Consider the following 25,765-nt stretch of genomic DNA (forward strand, 5'->3'; position numbering starts at 1 on the left):
GAAGTGGGTTTTCGTGTCCTACCAATAAGTTCACGCCTGCGTTTGGGTCCCTCACGCACCCCGTAGTTTTCCTGTTTCTTGATTAGTGACCAGGCTCTTACTTTGGAGCAAGCAGCTTGCATGTCTGCCCTTGTCACAACTAGACCTAGGAAAAGACTGAAAGTGGACCAGCAAAAAATTGCAAACAAAAATCTAAAAAAAACAAAACAACAACAACAACAAAAGCCCTAGGAATTTAGTTTGGAAAGAGAAGAGGCTGAATTGACATATCAGAAAAGGAAGGGCTGGAAATCAATGTGGAGTCAGAAGCAGAGGCTTCCATATCACTGAGGAGCCACAGAACACAAACATCCTGCCACCTAACGTGCAGGCTCCCCATATCATTCCCTCCTCCCCGCCTTTTAAAAATATAGCTGTTCACTGCTGGCCCTCACCTCAGTCTTACCTATCCATTTGTACAGAAATAAACAGCCTTCAAAGAACAGTTAAGTACCAATGTGCATCTCAGGAGAGAACAGTAAAAGGTTGGCAACCCCAAATTCCAGAAGCAGGAAGATCTACTGCCTAACGTGGCTCACCTTGGCCTTTGCCTCTCATCTCTTTCACTGCTATTGCCTTTACAGGAAAATGCCCATTGAGGCATGACTGATTGATTCTTTTTTTTTTTCCTTTTTTTTTTTTTTGAGATGGAGTCTTGCTCTGTCTCCCAGGCTGGAGTACAATGGTGCAATCTCGGCTCACTGCAACCTCTGCCTCCTGGGTTCAAGAGATTCTCCTGCCTCAGCCTCCCGAGTAGCTGGGATTACAGGCACGTGCCACCATGCCCAGCTAAATTTTGTATTTTTAGTAGAGATGGGGTTTCACCGTGTTGGCCAGGCTGGTCTCAAACTCTGACCTCAAGTGATCCACTGCCTCGCCCTCCCAAAGTGCTGGGATTACAGGCATGAGCCACTGTACCCGGCCTGAGGCATGATTTAAATATGCAGTTCATTGTAATTCTTTTTGGAAAAGCACATTTTCCTCATAGAGTAGATAGAAGTAACATGCCTCCTTGGTCAAGTCTGCCAAAATGAAATGTCCCTTTTTCTGAAATTCTTCAGTTATGCTACACCCATTATCTTGCCTTATTAAAATGGAAAGAACTTTCCCCTATGCATGTCCCATTCTGCCATTTATCTGAATTGGGATAGATTGTGCCTTTCCACTCAATTTGGACAATGAAATGAGTTTCATTTTTATTTATGGGCTTCATAAATCCGTTTCACTTGCTGCTTTTCATGCCCCAGTTCCATGCTGTTGTGTTGGGATTTCCCACCATGCCAGGCAATTAAACCAAAAAGTCGTGGAAAAAAAAATTTCTTTATAAAACTCTTTTAAATCCAAAATATACATAAATCATCTCCATTCCAGGTCCAATATATTTAAGGGATGGGATCTTTAAGTCTTTTTTTTTTTCTTTTTTTGAGGATCCAACTCCCCAGATTAATTCTTTTGCCGTCATCATCCAGCCCTCATTTGAGCTCTAAAGGTTAGTTCAAAATTCCAGGACGGAAAGAACTCTTTAATTTTAGATACTATGTTTCCAGACCTGGTGCCAGGCATGTGAGAAGATAATACAGTGGCCCTGTGGCTGTGGCTGGGGGCGCCTGAGGAACAGCACGGGGCTCACAGACCAGCATCACCCAAGTTCAGAGCAGGATGTGCTTCAGAAACCTGAAGCAGCAGCACTAAGAGTTCCATGTTCTGTGCCCTAGATTAAAAAAAGAGACAAACAAACAAACAACAAGCCAATCCCAATCACACAGACCTACAGCATTAAAGGAAGGGTGGAGGGATGAAGTCCTGTCTCTCGGTACTTTGCCACTCGCACAGGAAGTTTCTGTTGTTTCTCTAAATACAGAACTGAACAGCAGGCTTCTACCTGATAAGGCTGCATCCAGCAGGATCCAATAGATCCAATCCAATCTGATAAAATGTAGGGATTGAGTTCAGGTATAGTTCAGTCCTGTTATACAACCACCCAAGGAAAGAAACTCAGTGAAACTTTACTTACACAGAAATGCAATAATATGAATTTTGTGATAGTCCAGACATAAGCCAAGCCGAAGTTTACTTTATGGCTTTCTCTGATTCAATCATACCATATATCTATAGGTATCAACTAGTGGAAGCAAGCAAGGAATGTTTACATCTGGCCCTACTAGGTTATAAGTTAAAAGCAGGAAACTAATAAAAATGGGAAAGGAATGTTTGAATCTGTCCCTTCTAGACTGTAAGCTACTTAAGATCAGAAACCATTGTTGGTTCCTCCTTTTGTCTAGTCTATGGAAAGTGCTCCATGTGGGTTAGATTCATGTACCTGAAATTCTTTGTATGCAAGGTGAGCTGGTTGCTTCAACTGTCATGCCACTAATCAGTAGGGTCGACCCAGATGCTCAGGCTGACTGGGATGGTATTCCCTTCCTCTCCCAGTATGAAGTCTGGGAAGATAGCTAGCAAGTAAGAATGTGTAAGTGTGTGCATTGCACAATGTCGACACGGTTGACACAAGTGTTTTGGTCCAGCTGGCAGGTATCTCCCTGGAGTAGCGATGGGTGGAACAGAATAAGATGAGAATGTCACCAACCATTAGGATCATCCACCTCCCTTTGCAAACCACACAACCTCCTGACTTCAAAGCTACCTGCCTAGTGCAGAGAGAATAGGGGCTAACAGGAGCACTCTGGTTCACTTAGCAGTTACTATTATTATGAAAGATTAATAAACAGATATTCTGATTTATATCACACCTTTTGAACTTTTGTTAATGTGGGTCTATTTCACTGAATCTGATTAATTATGGTCAATCAAGTTCTAGACTTAGCCAAGATGAGGTCTAGAGCCCCAGTGGTGCTAGCCACAGCAGGGGTATGCCATGGAACTTCCTGCCTCAGCAGCCAGCCAGCCCTCTTAAACATTTTTAATACTACATAACATCTCAGGAAGTACTTAATTCTACCTCAGGGATACTGCATGCTAAAATGAGCAAGAGAAATATTAGCTAGAAGAGCGCTTTGTGTATCCCACTGGATTGCAAAATCGCACTGCCGTAAAGTTCTTGAAAAAACAAAACGGTGCTTGCAAAAAACAGTAACAAAAAAAATCCTTTCCTTGATAACACTGAACAGAGATGAGCTTGAACCAGAGACCCAAGTCCATTTCATAAAGTTGTACATGTTGTACACCGCACAAGGACACCATCAAAAAGACACTTGCTACATCCTAGGCATTGTAGATTTATATTTACTGGCCAATAGCAGTAAATGCCTTGAGGAAGGGTGTTCATTTCCTAAGTTGCACAAAGATACCAATAAAGGCTAGTAGTAGCCCTGTAGAAATGATGTCTGGTAAACGGACAAGATAGCCAGCATCCAGATGCTTTTATCTTTTCCACTTAAAAAAATACACACACACACACACACACACACACACACACACATTGTATAGGCACCCCAGAAGTTCCTTCATGTGCCCCAACCAATCATAATCTTCCTTCCCCCAATGCACCAATGATCCTGTTATAGTTCTCATTTCTTTGCATTTTAAAAATCATTTTATCACCCAAATGTGCATCTCTAGATACTATTGTTCAGTCTTTCCCTTCTTAAAAACATATCTTTCAATTCTTTCTTAATCTATTGGTTTCTCTTACCTACTTTTCATTTCTTTACAAATTATCTGTTAAAGAACCCAGACTACTTGTCCTATAGTTGCCCACAGTGTCTGTTGCCAACTGCATACTCATGGTGGCAGTCAACATGTTTCTGTGCCTTCCGTATTTTCTGCAAGCTAGCAGCTTGATCCACGTCAGTTTCAAACCCAGATTGTATCCCTTTAGCAAGGTGGTGTCTGGCAATACTACAGGAGGCTCCTGTCTGATTGTCTTTTTGTGATTTTACCAACCATTGATGCTTAATGCCTGTATCCATCCATTGAAGACTGCAAAATGGGAATATTCTATCACTTCTTTTTCATTCTGTAGCTGGAATAGTTTTATAAAGACACTCTACCTCTCATTATTTGGATACTCAGTGGTATAGTTCACATAAAAATCAGGATAAATGCTTGAATCCCTTCATTTCCCAGATTTCAAGATAGCGAATTTGTTCCCTGTAATTCTCCAAAGGTAATCAATTCTTTTTAATATCAAGTTGTGCATTTAAATATATAGGATATATCAATTCTTATTATTTTTGAAGGTCAAATTGTCCCATCTGTGGTCAGTAGGAGGCTCTGAGTCCTTTTGCCATGACCCCAAAAATCTTTGATAGTTTCTGTGTTATCTCTTATAAAATGTTTCAGCTTCATTTTGTAAACTTCCTGCACCACAGTTATTGCTCCAAGAGGCCCTAATTTCTTTTAGAATAAAACAGTTATTTCAAAACCACAATCTGGGTTCTAGACACACTCTCTGCTAAGTTGGACACTGTTTCTAAGGGCTTTCAGTAGGATAAACTAGGAAATATTATTGATTCAAAGATAAAAACATCTCATACATTTATATTGAGAATTTCTATTCAAATTCAATACTCAGTTTTTACATAACCACTTCTCGACAGCATCAGACTCTTTCATTCTGGTTCTTAAAAGCAGAAGAAATGGCAGAATTATGATATTCCAATATTACTTATCTGTTTTGTCCCACATCAGACGGTTCTGCCTTAGGCTAGGTAATTTATAAACAACTTAACTCTTTTGCTCACAGTTCTGGAGGATAGGAAGCCCAGAACCAAGGTGCCAGCAGATTCAGTGTCTGGTGAAGGCTTGCTCTCTGCTTCAAAGATGGTGCTCTCTTGCTGCATCCTCACGTGGTGGAAGGGGCTAGGCAGCTTTCTTTAATCTCCTTTATTAGAGCACTAGTCCCATTTACCACTTAATTATTACTTCCCCCAAAGCCCCACAGCTTAATACTGTTGCTTTGGGTATTAGGTTCCAACACAGGAATTTTGTGAGGACACCAAGATTCAGATCATAGCACCACATGACACAGCAAATCTCAGAAAGACAATACCACCACCACCAAGATTACCAAAAACATTGCAAATCGTTTGCATATACTCTTGCTACTTTCTCCATTAAGAAAAGCAGTTCTAATACATGGTCAGAGCATATAGCCATTACACACTATACTGTCTCCTTCTTAGTCCTCCTTTAGTCATATTTCTACAGGTAACTTTAATTCTTCAGTTTGTATGCTAAGGTCTTTCTCATTTCAGTTGTCTACAATACATTCTCTACTAGGTTTCTTAGGAAGAACTCGTGGGAACTGCAATAGACTGAATCTTTGTGTTCTCCCAAAATTCATGCTTAAATCCTACCCCGCAGTATGACAGTATTAGGAGATGGGGCCTTCAGGAGGTAATTAGGATAGATGAGGTCATAAGGGTAGAGCCCCCATGAATGGGATTAGTGTCCTTTTAAGGGTCACAGAGAGCTTGCTTCCTCTCTCTGCTCTCCCCTATGTGAGGACACAGCAAGTCGGCGTCTATAACCCAGAAGGCAGCCCTCACCAGAACCCAACCATGTTGGCACCCTTATCTGACTTGCAGACTCCGCAACTGTGCTAAATAAATTTTTGTTGTTTGTAAGTCATCCAGTCTATGGCGTTTTGTTACAGTAGTCCAAACTAAGACAGGGAAAAATACTTTCTAAGTTTTTCCATGTTGATAACGACATGTGCCCTTTATACTTAAAAGTCAGTTTTGCTGGATATAAAATCCTTGGCTCTCTTGTTTTCACTGAGTATTTTAAACGTTCTTTTACTTTTGCCCTTCTATAAAATGCTGCTGAGAAGTGTAACTAGAAACGTTTTCCCTTGTAAATCATGTGATTTTTCTTCTAGAAGCTCAAAGTACTTTTTCCTTTTTTTGGTATTAGTCATACTGTAAACACTCTCAGGTATGCAGTGTGCTTTTTTCATATGGTGCTTCTTTTTTTTAAATTTCAGAAGTTTTCTTGAATTAGTTTTTATTAGTTCAGTTCCCTTGCATTGGTTTTCTTTGTGATCTACTAAACAAGTTCCATCTTCTTTGCCTACTTCAATATCTGGCACTTTCTCTTCAATCCTTTTTACTTAAAAAATTGTTTTAAATTCCTTTTCAACTTATATTTCTGTTAAGGTTTATTTCTGTTGTGTTGATTCATACTTCCGTTGTGTTGATTCACTTTTTTTTTTCTGAGACCAAGTCTTGCTCTGTCACCCAGGCTAGAGTGCAGTGGCAAGATCTTGGTTCACCACAACTTCTACCTCATTGGTTCAAGCTATTCTTGTGCCTCAGCCTCCTGAGTAGCTGAGATTACAGGTGTGTGCCACCATGCTCAGCTTTTTTGTACTTTAGTAGAGACAGGGCTTCAACATGTTGGCCGGGCTGGTCTCAAACTCCCGGCCAAAGCAATCCACTGGCCTCAGGCTCCCAAAGTGTTGGTATTACAGGCATGAGCCACTGTGTCCAGCCTATTCACTCTTTTGCCCTCTAATTTAGTCTTCATTTCTGAAATAATATTTCTTTAATTTCTAATTTTTTCCTGAGTTGTCAACTCATTTCTGAGCTTTCTCATTTTTCTTGGGTCATGTCCTCTATACTTTTTAAAATGTCTTTCAGCTCATTTTGAAATTATTAGTTTTACTCTGTTTTGTGAACACATCTTTCTGGAATGCTCCCGTTATTTGTAAAGGTATTATTCTGTTCCTATTTCTCTTTTTTCTTATCTTTGAGTGGCACTTAATGTTGATTCTTTTCTGTTGTTCATTTTTACATGAAATTAGTTTTCCTAAACTATGAGAATAAAGTGGGTTAAGTAAAAAAAAAAACATTTCTAACTTCACCAAGCTCCCTCTTCTGTTGTTTTGGTGGTTTTTTAAAGCATGACATCTTGCTTTCTGAAATTTCCCAATTGCTCTTCCCTTCCTTTGCTCTGGACCCTTCTCTTGTCCCTAGACTATTCTCTTTTAATTCCACTCCCAGCAATCTCTCCTAAGTGTAGGGCCCAGCACTAGAAGGCAGTGCTGCCAGGTCAATTTTGAGAGTTCAAAGGTCAGCCCTCTAATCCCCCCTATCTTGAGCTCTTAGCACTTACCAGGTGTTAGAGTGGACAAAACACCTTCCGCCTTCAGCTGCTGCTCTGAAATTGGGCCACTGAGCTTCCCAGTGAACACCAGTTGGCTATTCGGGGTTCTCCTGTTCTCAGGTCAAGTTAGAAGCTACACTATTGCTTCCTTTTCTCTCTCACATACCATGCAAGTCTTGCAGGTATTTCGTCCCCAACCGCTTGTACTTTGGGATTAATGTTTTGTCACCTAGTTTTGTTGCAAATATTATCTATGAATTTATTTTGCTATCCAGTTGCTCTGCATGCTTTTATGGGGCATTACGTGGGCAGTATGCTACTGCCATCTTCGCTATCTTCCCAGCAACAGCAGGAGCAGCAGCACATCTTTTAATTTGAGCTAATTTTTGCTTCTTCTTGGTTCCTTCCCTCAGTCTGTCACAGGCCTCAGTTTCGCAGAGTCCCTGTATTATAGCGTGTATGTGTTTGGGAAGGGAGATGTACAGAGCAAGTAGAGGTTGTTAGTTGTGAGCAGAGCTGCAGAAAGTTAGACACAGTTCCTGCCCTTAGGAATTTACAACCAAGAATTCAATGTACATCCACTTAGTGAAGCGGAACTACAACCATCTAGTTTCCAATCACAGGTCTTATTAGCTGGCCATGCCAACTGGAATAAGTCAACTTCCTAGGACCTTAGTGTCTCCATTTGTAAAACACAGAGCATATATCATTTGCCCTAATTGTACAGGTTGTATAGAAGTCAAATAATGAAAGCATATGTAACCTGGTCACCAATAACCTGCATCCTCGAAGGCAGAAACCCTGTGTTCTTCATCTCTGTCTCTACCCCTCCATGCCTTGGACAGTGTTTGACACATTTCAGAGCAATCAGTGTTTGCACCTTGAAAAAAATATTTAAAGCCTTATTATGTGCTAATTAATTTTAAAAGCTCCAGAGCCTCATCAATGATGACAAGAGTTAATATGGCCATGCTTGAGGTCTAGAGAGGCTAGCCTCGGAAAGACCCTTCGCATGGAAGAAATGGCCTTCACTCCAAAAGTCAACCATCAGAAGACATGGAAGAGCTGAGTTTTTAAAATGCATTTTTTATTATTCAGCCTTCAGCAGAAATGTCACCTTTCTAAAGCAAGCTGTTATCATGCACTCCCTGTGCCAAGCAGGCGCCTCTGAGGAGCAGGATTTTATCTCAACATTTTTAGTGATTTGTGTTTCTCTTTCAAGGAGTTCCATGCCTTAAGGCACCTGAAACACTAACAGCACAAGAAGGTAAGGTTACACAAGAAGCCGTCTCCACAACATGAAACAGAAATTTTTGCAAAACAGGTCCAGGATCAGCATCAAAGCTATAGTCCGCAGTCACCCTGCCCAATAATTCATGTCCTCTCCACGCAGCTCATTGTTTTCTGGTGGGCTCCTTGGTTGAAACCATATTCTCAAAGAAACTCTGTTTTGTGACAGGGACCCCATCAGCAGGCTCAGCCACATGACAGGCCTAGGAGCAGCCAGCACAACTGCCGGCAATGCTTGCCAATAAGCCAGATGCTGCCACATATTGGCATCTGGGTCCTGGAATAGCAACCATGTTCTCAGTCTGGCTAGGGATTCTGACCCTAGCTTCGGAAGGAGACAAAGGAAGGAAAGAAAGAGACGGAGCAAGGGGAGGGAGGGCAGACTGTGGAAGAGTCTCTTGGTAATTTCCCTACCATGGATTTAGAGCTTCCACAACAAAAGACTCGTTGGAAAGCTGCTACCAATGCTGCAATGGGCGGGAGAGGTAGAGACGGGAGCATTCTAAACCCAGCGAGTTGTTTTGGCACCTGGGGAGTGGGGGTGGTTGATTCAAAAGGAGACAGCTGCAGCAGGCAGCAACTGCTCTCCCCTCCTTTCCTTCAAACCATGATAGCCCACAGTGGAGATAAGCTACGGGATATAGCTTAAATCTGCAGCAGAGGGACAGAGAGTGGCAACATCAGGATGGCTGTCGCTCCCTGCTCTCTGGGTGCCAAGATTTACCAATGCCAGCAAGGCCAACTAAACGGCAAGGGCGAGATGCAGATCACAGTCTATAATCAGGAAAGGTATGATCAGGGGTGCTCTGATCACAGGAATGGGGTGCAGGCAAAAGGCAGCCCTGTGCCTTGCTGTGACTTCTGCTGGTAAGGAAGTACCTGCCTGACAGAGGCTTCAGGCCCTGCCCTAATCACATTAGGTGGAGGCATGGCCCAGAAAGGGTGGGCTGAACCCCAGTTTAGGGTTTGAAGGAAGAGATGACAATAAAAAGCATGTTCTCAAAATAGCAAATTTTATCCAATGTCCCCTTTCGCCCATATCATGTTTATGAAGAGTTCCTCGGAGCCTTACACTTGAAAGACAGGTATATGCGCAAGTGAGAATAAGAGACAGACTATATGGTGAAAAGCACCCGGGCCTCTGCAGTCTGGAGATGGGGGAAATAGCCCCTTAAGGTCATTTACCAGCTGGAGGGTTGCTTCTCCTAGGGTCAAACTGGCCTCTCTCTGTTCACCAGATACTACATTTCCTAACCAGAAACACGTGAGTGTGCCTCTGGTCATAATCAGTGTGTGTGTGGGTCGGGAGGGGAGGGGAAGGACATTTAGTGGGAATCCCTGCCTACCACTGGAAAAAAGCAGTGCAAAGCCTGTTCTATCAAATGGTGATTTTGGCAATAGTGTCACCTTAAAAAAAGAACAGCACATTATTATTAAGGCTGAGTTCAGGCACAGCATAGAGACAGATGAAGCAACTGCTGACTCTGAAATCCCACCTGTTAAAGACACAAGATTATCTAAACATTTTAAAGGTGCCCATTGAGAGGTCAAAATATACTTTATTAAAAATTTCATCTAATAATCTTGGCCCTTTATAAACAAAAGATCCATAATTTAAAGTGAAAGATAATCACCCACATTCCCCTCACCCCACACATACACACTTAACCTTCAGCAAACATCTAATTTCACTTTACTACTATGAAGTCCATTTTTAAAAGGTAAAACCAAGCCTACCCAGAAACCATCACCTGCTGAGTTCCCCAGTTTTAAAGAAAACACAGAGCAGCTCCGCTACAAGGTCAGAATCCAATGAGAACATTCTGGTATCTTTCCCAAACTTGGTTTTGATTCTTTGCATTCAGATTTTGAACAACACAGGGACTAAATACTGAATTTCCACTGTGGTTTTGCTTAAGCAGCAGCAGAAAACCCAACACTATACAAGTCATCAAAGGAATTATAACTATAATTTGACGTTTATGTCATCTATTTCTGAAATGGATAACAGAAGCTGTCTATAAAGGGTGAGTTATTTGATTATAAGTAACTCTGACAGACTGCCTGAATCTCTTTGGGGGAACTGAACCACTGCCCATCAAGTGCTCTTCATTTTGCCCCCTGATTTTCTCTTTATCCAACTGCCTGATCCCCTTGTCTTTTCCCTTCCTCCTTGTCTTCATTATCTATCTTCTCCCATCACCCTTTCCCACTGACACAAGGACAACTGGGCAAGCTTCCTAGGAAATATGATAAACACTGAAAATGTCTTCAAACTCAAAACATATACCACAGGGTAGGATGCCCATGATCAGGCAAGGCAGAGGCGATAACCTGAATTCAAACAAAGCTAGTAGCTCCCAAACTTGAGCAAGCATCAGAATCATCTGAAAGGGCTTGTTAAAACACAGACTGCTGTGGCAGCCCTCAGAGTTCCAATTCAATAGGTTTGGGATGAAGACAAGAATTTGCATTTCTAACTAATTCTCAGGTAATCCTAATGTTGATGATCTGGGGATCACTTTTTTTTTTTTTCATTTTCTTAAAGCTTTTATTTGGAAATAATTTCAAATTTAAAGAAAAGTTGCAAGAAGAGGAAAAATCATCCATATTCCCTTGACCCAGATTGGGGACCACTTTTTGAGAACCACTGAGCTAAGCTAAATGTATGTCAGAGGTCTGGTACAAAGAGAGAAGTCACCTGGCAGGATGTAATGTCTTCTAAGAGCAAAGATCAGAACACTATCCAAATAGAAAGCAAACCAACTATTTAAAGCAAAATGTGGGAAAAAGTGCCACAAAATGATCAAAGAGTGAGTTGGGACCCAGGGGTTTTAAGCTCTGAATAGTGAATATCATTATCAACCAATGGGGGAAAAAGTGTATAAGCTTTCCTGGTTTGTCTCTCTCTCTGGTGATTCCTTGGGGGTGATTTTACAAACAACAGTCCATAATCTCCTAGTATAAACTGACTTCAAGAAAAAGGGAAAGCAATTATTTGATAGGAACACTCTACCTCTATACACTTGAGAGAAATAGACGAGGATGATTAAGTACCCCCTCATTTATACTCTACCACCTTAACTGCGGACTTTATCTCTTGCCTGAATTTCTGCAATAACTCCAAACTGCTTTCCCTGCCTCTAATCTCTCTTTCTCCAATTTATTCTCCATTCTAACCCTAAAATTATCTCTTTTAACTGTAGGCTGCAATAATGCCAGCTCTCGAAGAAACTTCACTAGTTCCCCACAACCTAGAGAATGAAGTCCAAATGTCTCAGCATGGCATTTAACCTGGCCCCAACCTACCTTTTAAATTCACGTTACCTACGAACCAGCCAAAACAGAATACGCATAGCTTTCCATTTTCCCATCTCCATGCCTTTATACACAACAGTCTTTTTGTCCCCCCGAGAACTTTCCTTCTCTCCAAACAAAATATAAAAAAAAGGAAAAAAAAATCTTATGTTTAAAAATCCTATCTACACTTCAAGGTCCTGCTCCTATACAGGAAGGCTTCCTGCAGCTCCTCAGATCTCTCCTTTGTATGCTGTCCATACTCCAGTTGTACTTTATAACACTTGCCACATTCTGCCCTACTTATTATTTATGCTTCTTTCTTTCCCCTGTGTTTTATAAGATCCTTGAAGGCAGGTGCCATATCTTTTGTTCAGAGACCAGAGAAGCCCATAATGGGAGGGAGGGGTGGATGAAGAGGGGATGAAGAGAGAAAGAAGAATTGAGAGAGCAGTAGAAGCATACAGTTGGGGGAAGAGTTCAATTTTAAAGAAGTTTTCTTAGTCATTTAGAATCCTTTTGCTAAAGACAGACCCTTCAAATATCTAACACATTTTCTTCCTATAACAATCCTGAGAGACTCAAGTGTTCTACAAATTATCTTAAACGTCTTGCAAACATTACCTCTCCTTTTCTTCTTGTTTTCCATTGGATCAATTTTATATGTATATCCCACATAATAAGGGCAACACCACACTTCAGTCATTATATTGGCACTGAAATAGGCTCCAATTCTTCTACAGTCCCCTTTGACATGTCTCTTGGTGGGGTTAATCAAACATCTGTCTTGTGGATTCCTAACCAAATACCCAAACTTTAGGAAGTTTTGTTTTTTGTTTTAAGTCTAGGTCGCAGTCTGTTGCCCAGGATGGAGTACAGTGGTGTGATCATGGTTCACTGCAGCCTTGACCTCCCGGGCTCAAGGAATTCTCCCACCTCAGCCTCCCGAGTAGCTGGGACTATAGGTTCGCGCCACCGTGCCCAAGCTAATTTTTGTATTTTTTGTAGAGACAGGGTCTCTTCACATTGCCCAGGCTGGCCTCAAACTCCTGGACTCAATCAATTCACCCGCCTTGGCCTCTCAAAGTGCTGAGATTACAGGCGTGAGCCACTGCACCCAGCTTTAGGAAGAATTTGATCAACAGAGTTGATATGAAATTTTTGATGTGTTTCAATTTGAGATTTACAAAAGCAAGATGCCAGCAATTCTAAATGTGCCCCAAAGCTGGCTCATTTGTCATTCTTTCCTACCACATTAAGAGGCATTCCTGCCCAAAAGAAATCACAACAGCCCTTTGCAAACACTCATGGCCTCTGCCTTAACTACCAGTTGTACCAGCTGTCTTTAGCAAGGAGATGGAGATAGAACTGACTTAGGATAAGCATGTCAATTAATTCTTTCCTAAAAGGCAGGTTGGCCATCTCTTTTCCTGGGATAGTAGAAATAGTGTCAGTTTTTGCCTCACCCTTCCTTGGGGAAGAACAAAGAATTAGACTTTAAATCCAGATCCACAAAGAAGGCTCTTTATTGCTCCAGGTACCTGGGCCAACATGCCTGCCAAGTGCTCTGCTGCATCTCCCTGGCCCAACTTACTCACTCAGGTTACTTTCTCTCTTACACCGCCACAAATTCTCTCTGCCTCCATTTCTCCCTGAGATGAGACAGCTAGATCAAGGGGGCAAATCATGTGATAGGGACCAAAAATACAAGGCCAAACCATCTGACTACATATCACCACCAAGATCATAAATCTTACCAAAAAGGAAGCCTGCTCTCTGGTTTCCTATTTACTGTCCTTGAGAGAGTAAGTGATGCTGAGTCACAAAAACCTGTAGTACTTTGCTTTCCATTTCCCTGCTGCTATTCTGTTTACAACTTTATTTAGAAATAGCTGACTTCACAGCTTTTGCCATTCAGTAACCCTTCAACATGAGGGCTTAATATGAAATCCTTAAAATGAGCCTAGTGGACATAAAATAATCAAAAATCTAAATTACCCAGACTGGTAGAGGTTAATGTTCTGCACTAAATAGGAACAGAAAGTATCCATTTTTTACTCTGATTATGCCTGCCAAAGGACTGAGTCAAATAAACACACAAAATATGATAGATGAGGGCAACAGGTGTACCAATACCACCATAGTTACTGAGAAAGGTCTAGGAAACAGGCAAATGTAGGTGTGGTCCTAACCTCCTTTCACCTCTATGTACTGCTATCTGGACCTTCAACTCTCCTTTTCCAGTGTAGAACTGAATGAGAAACAACATTTTAATATCTCATTTTAATTGTAATTTTATAACCATATAACCACCAAGGGCTATGCTACTGAGCAGGTGTATGGCAGCAACCCAAGCATCTAGGATTACTAGAAAAACAATAAGAAAACAGTTAAGTACCAATTTAAGATTTTCATTAACCTTGCCTTTCCTATAATGTTGTTTTATCAAATTAGCTCACTCTGAAAAACCGAAAATCCATCATATACTTGTAAAGCTTAGAACTCACCTACCCTTTCATTCTATAGGTAGGGGAACAGGTCCAGGAGAGTGTTGTTTGATTAAGGTTACACGGCTAATTAGTCACAGAGACATGACCAGGACACCACTCTAGACTTTGCATTATTGCACAATTCTCGAAGAAAGAGCTTGAAATACCAGGCTCCATTGCCCAGACCATTTAGATATACCAGAGTTTAAATCAACTCCTCTAAAGAAAAAAGATGATCAGTTTAATGCTTAGGCCTTTACTAGAAAGATATCCCTAAGTGAATCCAATAAATATGCTCTGAGGAGCCCTTGGGAGGCAGAATCTCGGGGCTCTAGTCAGACCTCTTGCTATTTGGATTCCAAACTTGTGGGCAAGTAAATTCAATCAAGGCATACTAGGTGTGGAGCTCTAATATAGTGTTACTGGTTATAGCATGAGTATTATCTATACATTTTATGCTCTTCAGTACATGCACCATTTGAAAGCAAAGATCAATCTTTGTTCACACTGACCTTGAAATAAGTGAAGACAGGAAAAGCATGAAGGTCCAAACACAATAGGTATTGCAGCTGTTTAAAAGACAGGTTTAAATATATTATCAACAGTTCAGTTAATTAATAGAAGTAGAAAGTAAAATGGTGGTTACCAGAGGCTGGGGGCCAGGGGAGAATGAGGTAAGGGGAGACGTTGGTCAAAGGGTAAAAGTTTCAGTTAGACAGGAAGAATAGGTTTTGGCAATCTACTGCATAGCATGGTGACTACAGTTAACGACATATTGTATATTACAAATAGCTAAAGGAGTGGATTTTAAATGTTCTCACCACAAAGAAATGATAAGTATTTCAGGTGATGGATAAGTTAATTAGCCTGATTTGATCATTCTACCATGTATACATGTATAGAAATATCACATTGTACCCCATAAATATACATAACTATTATTTGTCAAATAAAAAAAAAAGTTGTCATTATAACAAGATGAAAAGGTCCATGTCTCAAATAGTATTATTTCATGTCACAGTTAAATGGCTAAAATGACATTCTTTTCACTTTTGGGAAGCCTAACTTATCCATCTTTGACACAGAAACAGTAGATTTTTATATTATATCTTAGGATAAGTGGCAGTGCACCATAATGGCATTTGCAATCTATCTGGAAAAACCCTTCTATAAAGACTGTGGTAGAATAATAGTGAATGATATTGCTAATTTTACATAAAAATAAAACACAAAATTGAATGACAGAAAGCAGACTCAAATATCTGTACATCAATATTCATAATGGCATTATTCACAACAGCCAAAAGGTAGAAACCATCCAAATGTCTATTGACAGATGAATGGCTAAACAAAATGTGGTAATACCTACGATGGAATATTATTCAGCCTTAAAAGGGAGGAAATTCTGATAAATGCTACAGCATGGACGAACCTTGAAAACTTTTTGCTAAGTGAAATAAGCCAGGACAAAAAACAAATATTGTATGATTCTGCTTATATGAAGTACTTAAAATAGTCAGTCAAATTCATAGAGACAGAAAGTAGAATAGTGGTTGCTAGGAGCTGGAGGGTGGGATGGGGAGGAGTTATTGTTTAGTGGGTACAGAGTTTCCATTTGAGGTGATGAAAAAGTCCTGGAGATGGATAGTGGTGATGTCGCACAAAAATGTGAATGTACTTAATGCCACTACTGAAGTGTATATTTTAAAATGGTCAAAATGGTGAATTTTATGTTATGTATATTTTACAATAAAAAAATCAAATGAGAAACACTCATGGCAACTTCTTTTATGATTTTGACCCCATATTCCACTCTTCTGCTTAAACAAAATATAAAAAAAAAAAAAAACCACAAAAATCAGTACCATTCACAGAAGTACAGCTTAAAATATGTACACATCATAAAATAAAAACAGACTCTGGTTTATCACCCCAAAGCCATTTATCCTGTGTTTATTACTAAAATAATTAATGTCCATTCTAATTATGAATGATGTATTTATATTAGGCACAAGCTCCAACCAAACATATAGAGAGAAAAGGGGAGAAACTGAAGCAATGGAATTGTGTCAACAGATTGACATGGCAACCATCTGTTGACATTAATGTCCTTCGAATCCAAGAGACTCAGATCATGTGGTAGGGCAGGGATCTTTACCTTAGTTGTGAAGTCTTACTTTCATGTCACAGGGCACTTCTGGAAGGAAGTTCTGTAATGGCCAGCTCTAAGTACTTGCAGACTTCCTACCAGTCCTACACAGGAAGTCATTCTTGTGTCTCACCTGCATAAGTTCCTGTTATGAGGCCAGGGGACTAGTGAGTTGAAATCTAGTTCCAGGGAGTGATGTCATTTTGACTGAACTATGATCCTGGTGACCTGCTCCCCAACCTGGTGTTGTTGCAGCCTTTCAGCTGGGGTTTGGATTATAAGGGGGCCAAAAAGGAAAAAGGGAAATAGAATAATAGAAAAAGGAAAAATGCTTGCACATTTCCTTTGTTTCACTAGAGCATTTTCTGTTCCATTTAATTTGATGAGAGGACCTGGTCGATGGCAGATGGAAGCTGTACAGATGCTCCTGGAGTGGGGGTGGGCTCTCATACAGATCTCAAAAATACAAAGAAGATTAGAACATATCGAAAATTTCAATTATTTCTGGTGGTTTCTAACTTGGAAATGGTGACTTCTTCTTTGGCTAACGTTTAAAAAAAAACAGATGTTAACACTTTTAAAACATTTGTAAATTTTTGCAACAATGCATAACTACAGGAGCTAGCTTAGCAACAAAAAGAAGTAACAAATACAAATGTTTGGAGATGTGTGAATACTTACATTCTTTCTACATCACGTCAAATAGATTAGCTCAAATCTGAAAATCTCATCACCATAAGTAACAAACTAGGACTGCCATTCAATTCCATTTAGATGAAATCCTTTGCTCCTTAGTATACCAAGCCAAAAAGTAAAACAAAGTCAAGCATGAGAAGCAATGGTAGAAACTGATAATATTTCACAAGGAAAGGAATGGAGGCATTTCTTCAAGGAAAAAAAGGGGGGAGGGTTATTAAATGAAGAAGAGATCTAATGTTTCACCACGTTTATTTGACATCATGATTTCTTAGTCCTTACACAAAGGGAAATAAGCACTCCCTTCCCTTTTTTGTTGCATGTGTGTTAGCAGGAGTCGGAAGAACAGAATATGAGGGAACAAGCAGAGGGTGCAGAAAATGGAAAGATGGGGAAAGAAAGATGCTGTTGAAGACACAGAGTGAGTGTTTATATGAACCCTTCTCTAAATAAGCAGTATCAACAAAGAGTACAAAGCTGACAACATGGAGTGTCTTCTTACAGAAATAATCTGGGACCACATTCAACATACATTAATTATACAGCATCAGGGTACAGGTTTTCCGTCAGAAATTATGTGTATATTCTTTTTTCTCACTTTTAAGTTGCATTGATGACATTGTTCATGTACTTTTAGTGTATTATTAAGCAAATATTAATTTAATCATATAAACCAATCCTGGTCAGCAAAAAGCACTGTTAGCTGCCATGTAAAGGTCCTTCTTTCAAGTAAAACTTCATTCTACACTTCTAGCTTCCTATCAGAGGAATTTCTAGAAGGAACTCTTTCAGTTGGCTTTACAACTCATCTGCAACACCAAATGTGGATTAAATTCAGATCACACCTTGGTTGAAGATATGTATATAACAGCCCCTGGCACAATTAGCTAATATCTTGTAATTATAAACAAATTGTTCTCTTTTAGCCATTTCCCCCCCATTTCCTATAATGGTCTTTATCCAAATGCTTTGGTGCTCCATAAGTAACTGTGAAGCAGAGGTGCCTCAGTGCTGGAGATGCCTGTCACAGAGAAGATCAGAATGTGTGAAGATAACCCTGCATTACGTTCATCTCATCAGTTCTGCCCAATCCACAGGGGTAAAAAATGGATGAGATTTGATATCTTCAACACCAGCAACTCCAGCACCAAGTCGTTCCAGAGGATTGAACTGCAAGAGCTAAAAAAAGACGGACTTAGTGAGTAACAGGAATCCAACTCTCAAATCAAAGGAAAACCAATATTTGAAAAGAAACAACTTCTAAATTCAACCCTGGTAACAAATAGTCTTGATTAATAGCCAAGAGACCATTTTTCTTGAAAGGGAGCTATGTCTAATACCATTCTAGCTGTGGGGTGTGAGAGACACCTGAACTGAGTTTATAGCTTTTCAACTGATGGGAAACATGGCCTTGAGTAACTTACTTTGTTTCCCTCATCCTCATGTAATATAATAGGATAGTTATACCTATCAATTTCCTACCCCAAAAGTACACCATGACATTAATTAGATATTGCACTAGATTGAGATAGCCAGTTACTTCCTTCACGATTAGAAAATTTGGGAAGCACAGTAAATCTTTCCACCACTAATGAACTATGTATGTATTGAGACTAAACTTTACCTAAAGTGTGAATAAGCTGATTAGTATTCCAAAATCACTAGTCTTTGGCATAGTTGACACAAAAGAAATAATTTAATCTAATGAATGAAAAAAGTTTTGGTTTCTTCAGAAATAGGAATCATGTGTAAAATAAGTAAAAAAAATTTTGTGGTTTAATAATGTCAAATTTTTGTGTTAACAATTTTACTGAAGGATAATTTATATCGCATAAAATTCATCCCTTATAAGTGTACAATTTGATGACTTTTAGTAAACTTAAAAGAGTTGTGCAACTAGCAACACAATCCAGTTTTAGAACATTTTGATTACCCTAAAAAGTTTCCTCATGCCATCTACAGTTAATCCGCACCCCCATCCCCAGCCCTCGGCAACCACTGACCTGCCTTTTGTTTCTATAAAGTTGCCCTTTCTGAACATTTCATATAAGTGAAATCATAAAATATGTAGTTTTTTGCTGCTGTCTTCTTTCACTTATCATTATGTTTCTGAGATTCATCCGCATTGTAGCAGGTATCAACAGGCCATTCCTTTTTCTTAGTATTCCATTGTTTGGATGTCCGCATTTCATTAATCCATTCACTAGTTTTTAGACACTTAGACTTTCCAGTTTGGGGCTATAATGAATAATGTTGCTATTAACATTCATGTACATGTCTTTGTGTAGACATATATTTTCATTTTTCTTGATTACATTCCTAGAAGCAGAATTGCTGGGTCACATAATGAGTTTATGTTCAACTTTTTATAAAATTGCCAAATTTTTCTAAAGTAGTTGTACCATTTTACATTCCCACAAACATTTATGTATGAGGATTTCAGTTTCTCTACATCCTCAGCTCTTGGTACTGTCATTTTGATAACAGCCCTTCTCTTGATAGTAGTAGTATCTTGTTATGGTTTTAATTTACATCCCCTAACAACTAATAATGTTGAGCATCTTTTCATGTGCTCGTTAGCCATTCAAATAGCTTTCTTGGTGAAATATCTAACTTTCCGCCCATTTTAAAACGGAATTGTCTGTCTTACTTAATTACAAGAGTTCTTTATATATTCTGAATATAAGTCCCTTATCAGATACATGATTTGCAAATATTTTCTCCCAGTCTGTGACTTGTCTTTTCTTTAAAATTTTTATATTTTTATTATTTATTCATAGAGGCGGGGTCTCACTATGTTGTCAAGGCTAGTCTCAAACTCCTGGGCTCAAGAGGTCCTCCTACCATGGCCTCCCAAAGTACTGGGATTACAGGTATAAGCCACCACACCCACTCTATTGTCTTCATTTTCTTAATAGTGACTTTTGAATGCACAAGTTTTTAATTTTAAGGAAACCTACTTTATCAATTTTTCCTTTTATGGACCATGCTTTTGGTATCACATCTAATACTTCTTTGCCTAACTCAACATCAAAGATTTTCTCCTTTGTTTTCTTCTACAATTTTTATGGCTTTAACTCTTATATACAAATATATGAGCTATTTTGAGTTAACCTTTGCAAAAAGTATGAAGGGTCTAAGTTCATTTTGTTTTTAGCATGTGCATATTCAATTTCCCAGTGCCATTTGTTAGAAAAACACTGTGGTCTTAAAACTATCGTGGTTTTATAGTTAGTGTGGAAATCAGGTAGAGTAAGTCCTCCAACTTTGTTCTCCTGCAAAATTGTTTTGGACATTATAGGTCCTTTCCCTTTTTATGTACAGTTTGGAACCAGCTAAAGGTTTCCCAATTTTGCTGATCTTTGCAAAGAACTACCTTGTGGTTTTATTTTTCTTATTCTTCTGTTTTCTATCTTACTGATTTCTGCTTCCTTTCTTCTGCTTGCTTTGGATTTACTTTGCTTTTTACAGTTTCTTTTCATAGTTTCTTTCTTTTTTAAATTTAGAGACAGGGTCTCACTGTGTTTCCCAGGCTGGTCTTGAACTCCTGGACTCAAGTGATCCTCACGCCTCAGCCTCCCAAGCAGCTGGGACTACAGGAGCACACAACCACATCTAGCTTTGTTTCATAGTTTCTTATGGTGCAAGCTAAGATTCTGATTTGAAACCTTCCTTTTTTTTCTGATATAGGCATTTAAAGCCATAAATTTCCCTCAAAAATTGATTTAGCTGCATCCTATACATTTTGATATATTGTGTTTTCCTTTTCGTTCCATTTAAAACCTTTTTTAGTTTTTCTTGATATTTCTTCTTCTGACCCGTACATAACTTAGAAGTATACTGTTTAATTTTCAAATATTTGTGGATTTAGCAGATCTCCTCCTCTTGTTGATTTCTACTTTGATTGTTATGGTTATTATAATCAGTGTACAATGTAATTCAGAATACAGTGTATGAATTCAATTCCTTTAAATGCTAAAACTTGTTTTATGACCTAGCATGTGATCTATCTTGGAGATTGTTTTGTGTATACTTGATAAGAATGTGTGTTCTGCAGTCACTGGGTGAAGTGTTCTATACATGTCAGTTACAGTTTGTTCAAGTCTTCAATGTCCTTGCTAGTTTTCTATAAATCATGGAGAATGGGGTATTGAACCTCCACTTACTATTACTAAATTGTCTATTTTTTGTTTCCTATATTTTGAAGTCATTATTAGTGCATATACATTTGTAACTGTTACAGCTACCCCTGTACTATCACTATGAAACATGTATCAGACCCTAGTAAATCTATCTTAATATCCATTTTGTCTGATATTTAATATTGCCACTCCAGCTCTTTTGTGGTTACTGTTGGTATGGTTTATCCTTTTCCATCCTTTGTCTTTCAATCTGTTTGTGTTTTTGAATTTAAGGTGTGTCTCTCACACACAGAAGATCCAGCTTAACAGAATCTGCCTTTGGTTTGGCATGTTTAGATATCCACTTTATTGACATGGTGGGTTTATATTTGCTATTTTGCTACTTGTTTTCTAGATTTACTGTCTTATTTGTTCTTCCTTTACTGCCTTCTTTTGTGTTAAATGCTTTTTGCTGTACCATTTTAGTTTCTCTACTAATTTTCATTTAGTATTTAGTTTTTAGGTTTTTTTTTTAAGTGGTTGCTGTATCCCTACAATATGCATCTTATCACTTAATATATCACTTATCTTATAAGATCATTTATCTACTTCAAAACAATAGTAGCTTTAATTTAGCAAAAGGTAGAAACTTTGCTCCACCATAGCCCCCTTCCTTTGTCTATTATTGTCATAAATACTTAGATATTGCTTCTATATATGTTAAACCCAATAGCATGGTTTTATAATTGTTGCTACATGCAATTTTATGTCTTTTAAATAAAATATATATATTTATATATACAATATATAAATAAATATATATAAATAAAATATATATATTTTTTAGTCTTTTCTATGAACTCATATCTACAATTTTCAGTGTTCCTCATTTCCTCCTTAGATTTAAGTTACTACCTGGTGTCATTTCTTTCCAGCCTGAAGGAATTCCTGTGGTATTTCTTGTAAGGCAGTTCTGCTAGCAATAAATCCTCCCAGTCTTCCTATATTTGGTAATGTCTTTATGCACCTTCATTTTTGAAGAATAATTTTGCTGAATTCTTGGTTTACTGCTGCTTCTTGATTTCAGCACTCTGACTGTGTCATTCCAATATCTTCTGACCTCCATGTTTTTGATAATTAGTTAGACATTAATGCTTCCTTCTTTGTAAGTTATTTTCCTTTTACTGTTTCCAAAATTCTCTTGTTTTTATCTTTCAACAATTTGGTTAAGTGTGGATATGTCTAAACATGTCGAAGTGTAGACCTCTTTGTATTTTCCTACATAGGGTCTGTTGAGTTTCTTGGATGCATAAGTTAATGTTTTTAATAAAATTTGGAAAGTTTTTAGCCATTATTTCTTTTTGCTGTCCCTTTCCCTTTCTGCTCTCCTTCTGGGACTATCATTATATGTACACTGGTACATTTGCTATTGTCTTACAGATTTCCATAGTCCTGTTCATTTTTTTCAATTTTTGTGTCCATTTTCCTGATTCAATAATTTCTATTAATTTAAGTTCATTTATTCTTTCTTCTTCTATCTCAAATTTGCTGTTAGCCGCTTCAGTCATTTTTTTTCTAGTGAATTTTTCATGTCAGTCATTGTATTATTCAACTTGTGACTTCTACTTAGTTCTGTTTTTTAAAAATATACTTTCTATCTCCTTATTACAGAATCTCTTTGTTGATTCATTTTTGTCATACTTTCCTTTAATTATTTAAACACAGTTTCATTTAGTTCTTTGGAAATATTTACAATAGCTGCTTTAAGGTCTTTGTAAATCCAGTGTCTGGGTACACTCAGAGACAATTTCTACTGATTTTTTTTTTCTGAATATGGGACATACGTTTTTGTTTTGGTGTATGTCTTACATTACACTTCACAGAAAACAGGACATTTTAGATAGTATATTTTAGCAACTCTAGAGTCTGATTTTTTCCCCATGAAGTTTATCATTGCTGTTGGATTGTTTGTTCTTTGTTTGGTAACTTGTTTCAGTTAGATCTACAAAGCTGCTAAGTCCCCTTCCCACTGCATTGTAATGTGCAGCTGCTGACAACTTTCCACATTTTTTTTTCTTTCTAAAGTTGGCTTTCTCGGGGTCACCCCTGTGTCTGTATAGCTTACGAGTCAACCAGTGACTGAACAGAGGTTGTATTCAAATATCTCAGCCCTTCAAGCTTCTGTTCTCTGCCAATGCATAGCAGAACACATTCAAAGTTTAGGTCACAAAACCACATCTGCCCTAGCTTTTACTTTCTTCTGGGCCCATTCCCTGTCCTGTGCACATTTATGCAGCCTCAGGATCAGTCCTCATGGTTTACCCCACCCTGGCAGAACCTTTGCACCTGACCAAGCAGGAAGGGAAGATTGAAAGCAGCCCTGGGTCAAGAGTCCCACTGTTCTTTCCCAGAGTTCAGCTGTTTTTTGTTTGTTTGTTTGTTTGTTTGAGATGGAGCCTCACTCTGTTGCCCAGGCTGGAGTGCAGTGGCGCGATCTCGGCTCACTGCAACCTCCGCCTCCCAGGTTCAAGCAATTCTCCTGTCTCAGCCTCCCAAGTACGTGGGACAACAGGCGCCCACCACCACGACTGACTAATTTTTGTATTTTTAGTAGAGTCAGGGTTTCATCATATTAGGCTGGTCTCGAACTCCTGACCTCAGGTGATCCACCCGCCTCGGCCTCCCAAAGTGCTGGGATTACAGGCATGAGCCACCGTGCCTGGCCAGTTCAGCTGTTTTTTAAGCATAAACACCTTTCAGATTGTTGTATCCTTTGATCCATTTCCAGAGCACTGAAATGATTGGTTTTTTACCAAATCTGTCTAACTTCATACTTTTTGGGGTAAAGAAACTCTGCCAACTAACTCATGAAGCCACAGCCACTCAAATTTAAGAATACTCACAGTATTTTTTTTCCACAGAAAGTAGTCAAGTGCAACTGAAATATTAAATTATTTATTTACAACATTTGTAGTCCAATACATAGGAAATTCCACTCTTGGATGTTAACCAAAACTTCTATTTCTTCTCTTTCTTTTTCATTATTTCTAATTTTTCTTTCATTCATAATTCAATTATTTGTATAAGTATCAATTGTTTGCCTATTATATGCCAGTCCACTACTTTTTTGGAATTTTGTTGACCTGTGTCAATAGCAGTAGCCTCATTCTTCATTAGCAGCCCTATAATTCCAATACATGCTTCATCAAATTGCAAATTACTGTGTCATGAATGTTTGTCACTGTCCTATCAATAATAGTAACAAAGATATACATGACACTTATCACATGCCAGGTACTATTCTAAGTGCTTATGATAGGTTAACTCATTTAACTCACAACTCTATGAATAGCTACCATTACCTCCATTTTATAGTTGAGAAAATAGAAGCTCAGGGAAATTAAGTAACTTGTTTAAGATCACACAGGTAGTAAGTGGCAAAGATTTGAATTCAAGCATTCTGATTCCAGAATCCATGCCTTAACAACAACATTACACTGCCTCACAAAAGTGAGATCTGCAAATGCTAAGAATCTATTACTTCACTTGGGTATTACCAAATCCATAAGGGGAGTGAAGTATACACCTCAAAAGACTATACTAACAGTCTTTTACTTGAAATTATGTCTAGCACTCAAATTGAACCATACTACACTGTTCATTAAACCTAATTGCTCAAAGACTTTTCATATTAGTAGTTGCTACGATTTGTTAAGAGAAAAGCTATTATTACAAAACAAACATCACAGGAATATCCTACATGTATCAAATCCACTTTCACAATCAGACAATTTATGTCTACTGACTGAAATGTGGAAGGCACCAAACATTTTAATATAAATCTAACATTTCAAATATTTGTAAGAATTAACTGCAATGACAATTATATTTAGTATTTCAGGAAACATATAAACATGTAAGTTCTTTCTTCTTCATTATAAACAACTGGCTTCTTTCTAAAATATTACTTTAAATGTGAAATTCTAAAGGTTCATATTTTGACTTTTACTAAAGTCAATTTAATTAGTTCATGAATTCCTCTATATATCTGCAAGTATAAGTCTACAGGCAAAAGTATAATTGTTTTAACCATGACTATCTTGTTTATTCTGCCATTTTAAAGGCTATAACACACCTCAAGAGAGGTCACACAAAGATTCTACTGCTTAAGAAAATGTCAGCCAGTGGCACATTCAAGTTAATGAATCCAAGACAGCAGCTGCCAACCTCCTTTCTCCTGAAGAACGGGCAACAGAGCTGAGCAATGAGGGCACGAAAATTTGTTTTGGTCTTTTCCTCACATAATTTCTTAAAACTGATTAAGCAACTGCGTCATAATTAACTAATGTACATGCTAAAGCACAAACATACATGCTCTGAAGGATTTTTTTAAGATTGCATTTAAAATATAATTATGTTTACTTTGGCACCATTTACTTGACTTGGACAGATAACTGAACCAGGGGTACAGGGGATTATGAAATCTAAGAACAAAGCAAGGAACTAAAAGACCAAAGAGGAGAAAATTTCCCCCACGTAGAATTATTTCCATATAAATCATTTTGTGATTTTTTTTTTTAAAGTGACCTCTATGACCTGTGAGGTAGTGGAAAAGG

At 38.4% G+C, this 25,765-nt stretch overlaps 1 protein-coding gene across 7 annotated transcripts in view; it reads right to left on the bottom strand.

Annotated features, from left to right (window-relative positions):
* Positions 1 to 17,263: 17,263 nt before the first annotated feature.
* Positions 17,264 to 25,765, bottom strand: part of RPS6KC1 (ribosomal protein S6 kinase C1) — a 220,801-nt gene continuing 212,299 nt past the window's right edge. For all 7 annotated transcript variants that reach the window (XM_054479254.2, XM_054479238.2, XM_063672232.1 and 4 more), the window contains one exon: positions 17,264 to 18,207. In XM_054479254.2, coding sequence (XP_054335229.1) covers positions 18,097 to 18,207 — 111 coding nt within the window. In that variant the 3' untranslated portion in view covers positions 17,264 to 18,096. The remainder of the gene's footprint in view (positions 18,208 to 25,765) is intronic.

The sequence above is a fragment of the Pongo pygmaeus genome, chromosome 1 (genome assembly GCF_028885625.2).
Source record: "Pongo pygmaeus isolate AG05252 chromosome 1, NHGRI_mPonPyg2-v2.0_pri, whole genome shotgun sequence".
In the NCBI taxonomy this organism is placed as follows: Eukaryota; Metazoa; Chordata; class Mammalia; order Primates; family Hominidae; genus Pongo; species Pongo pygmaeus.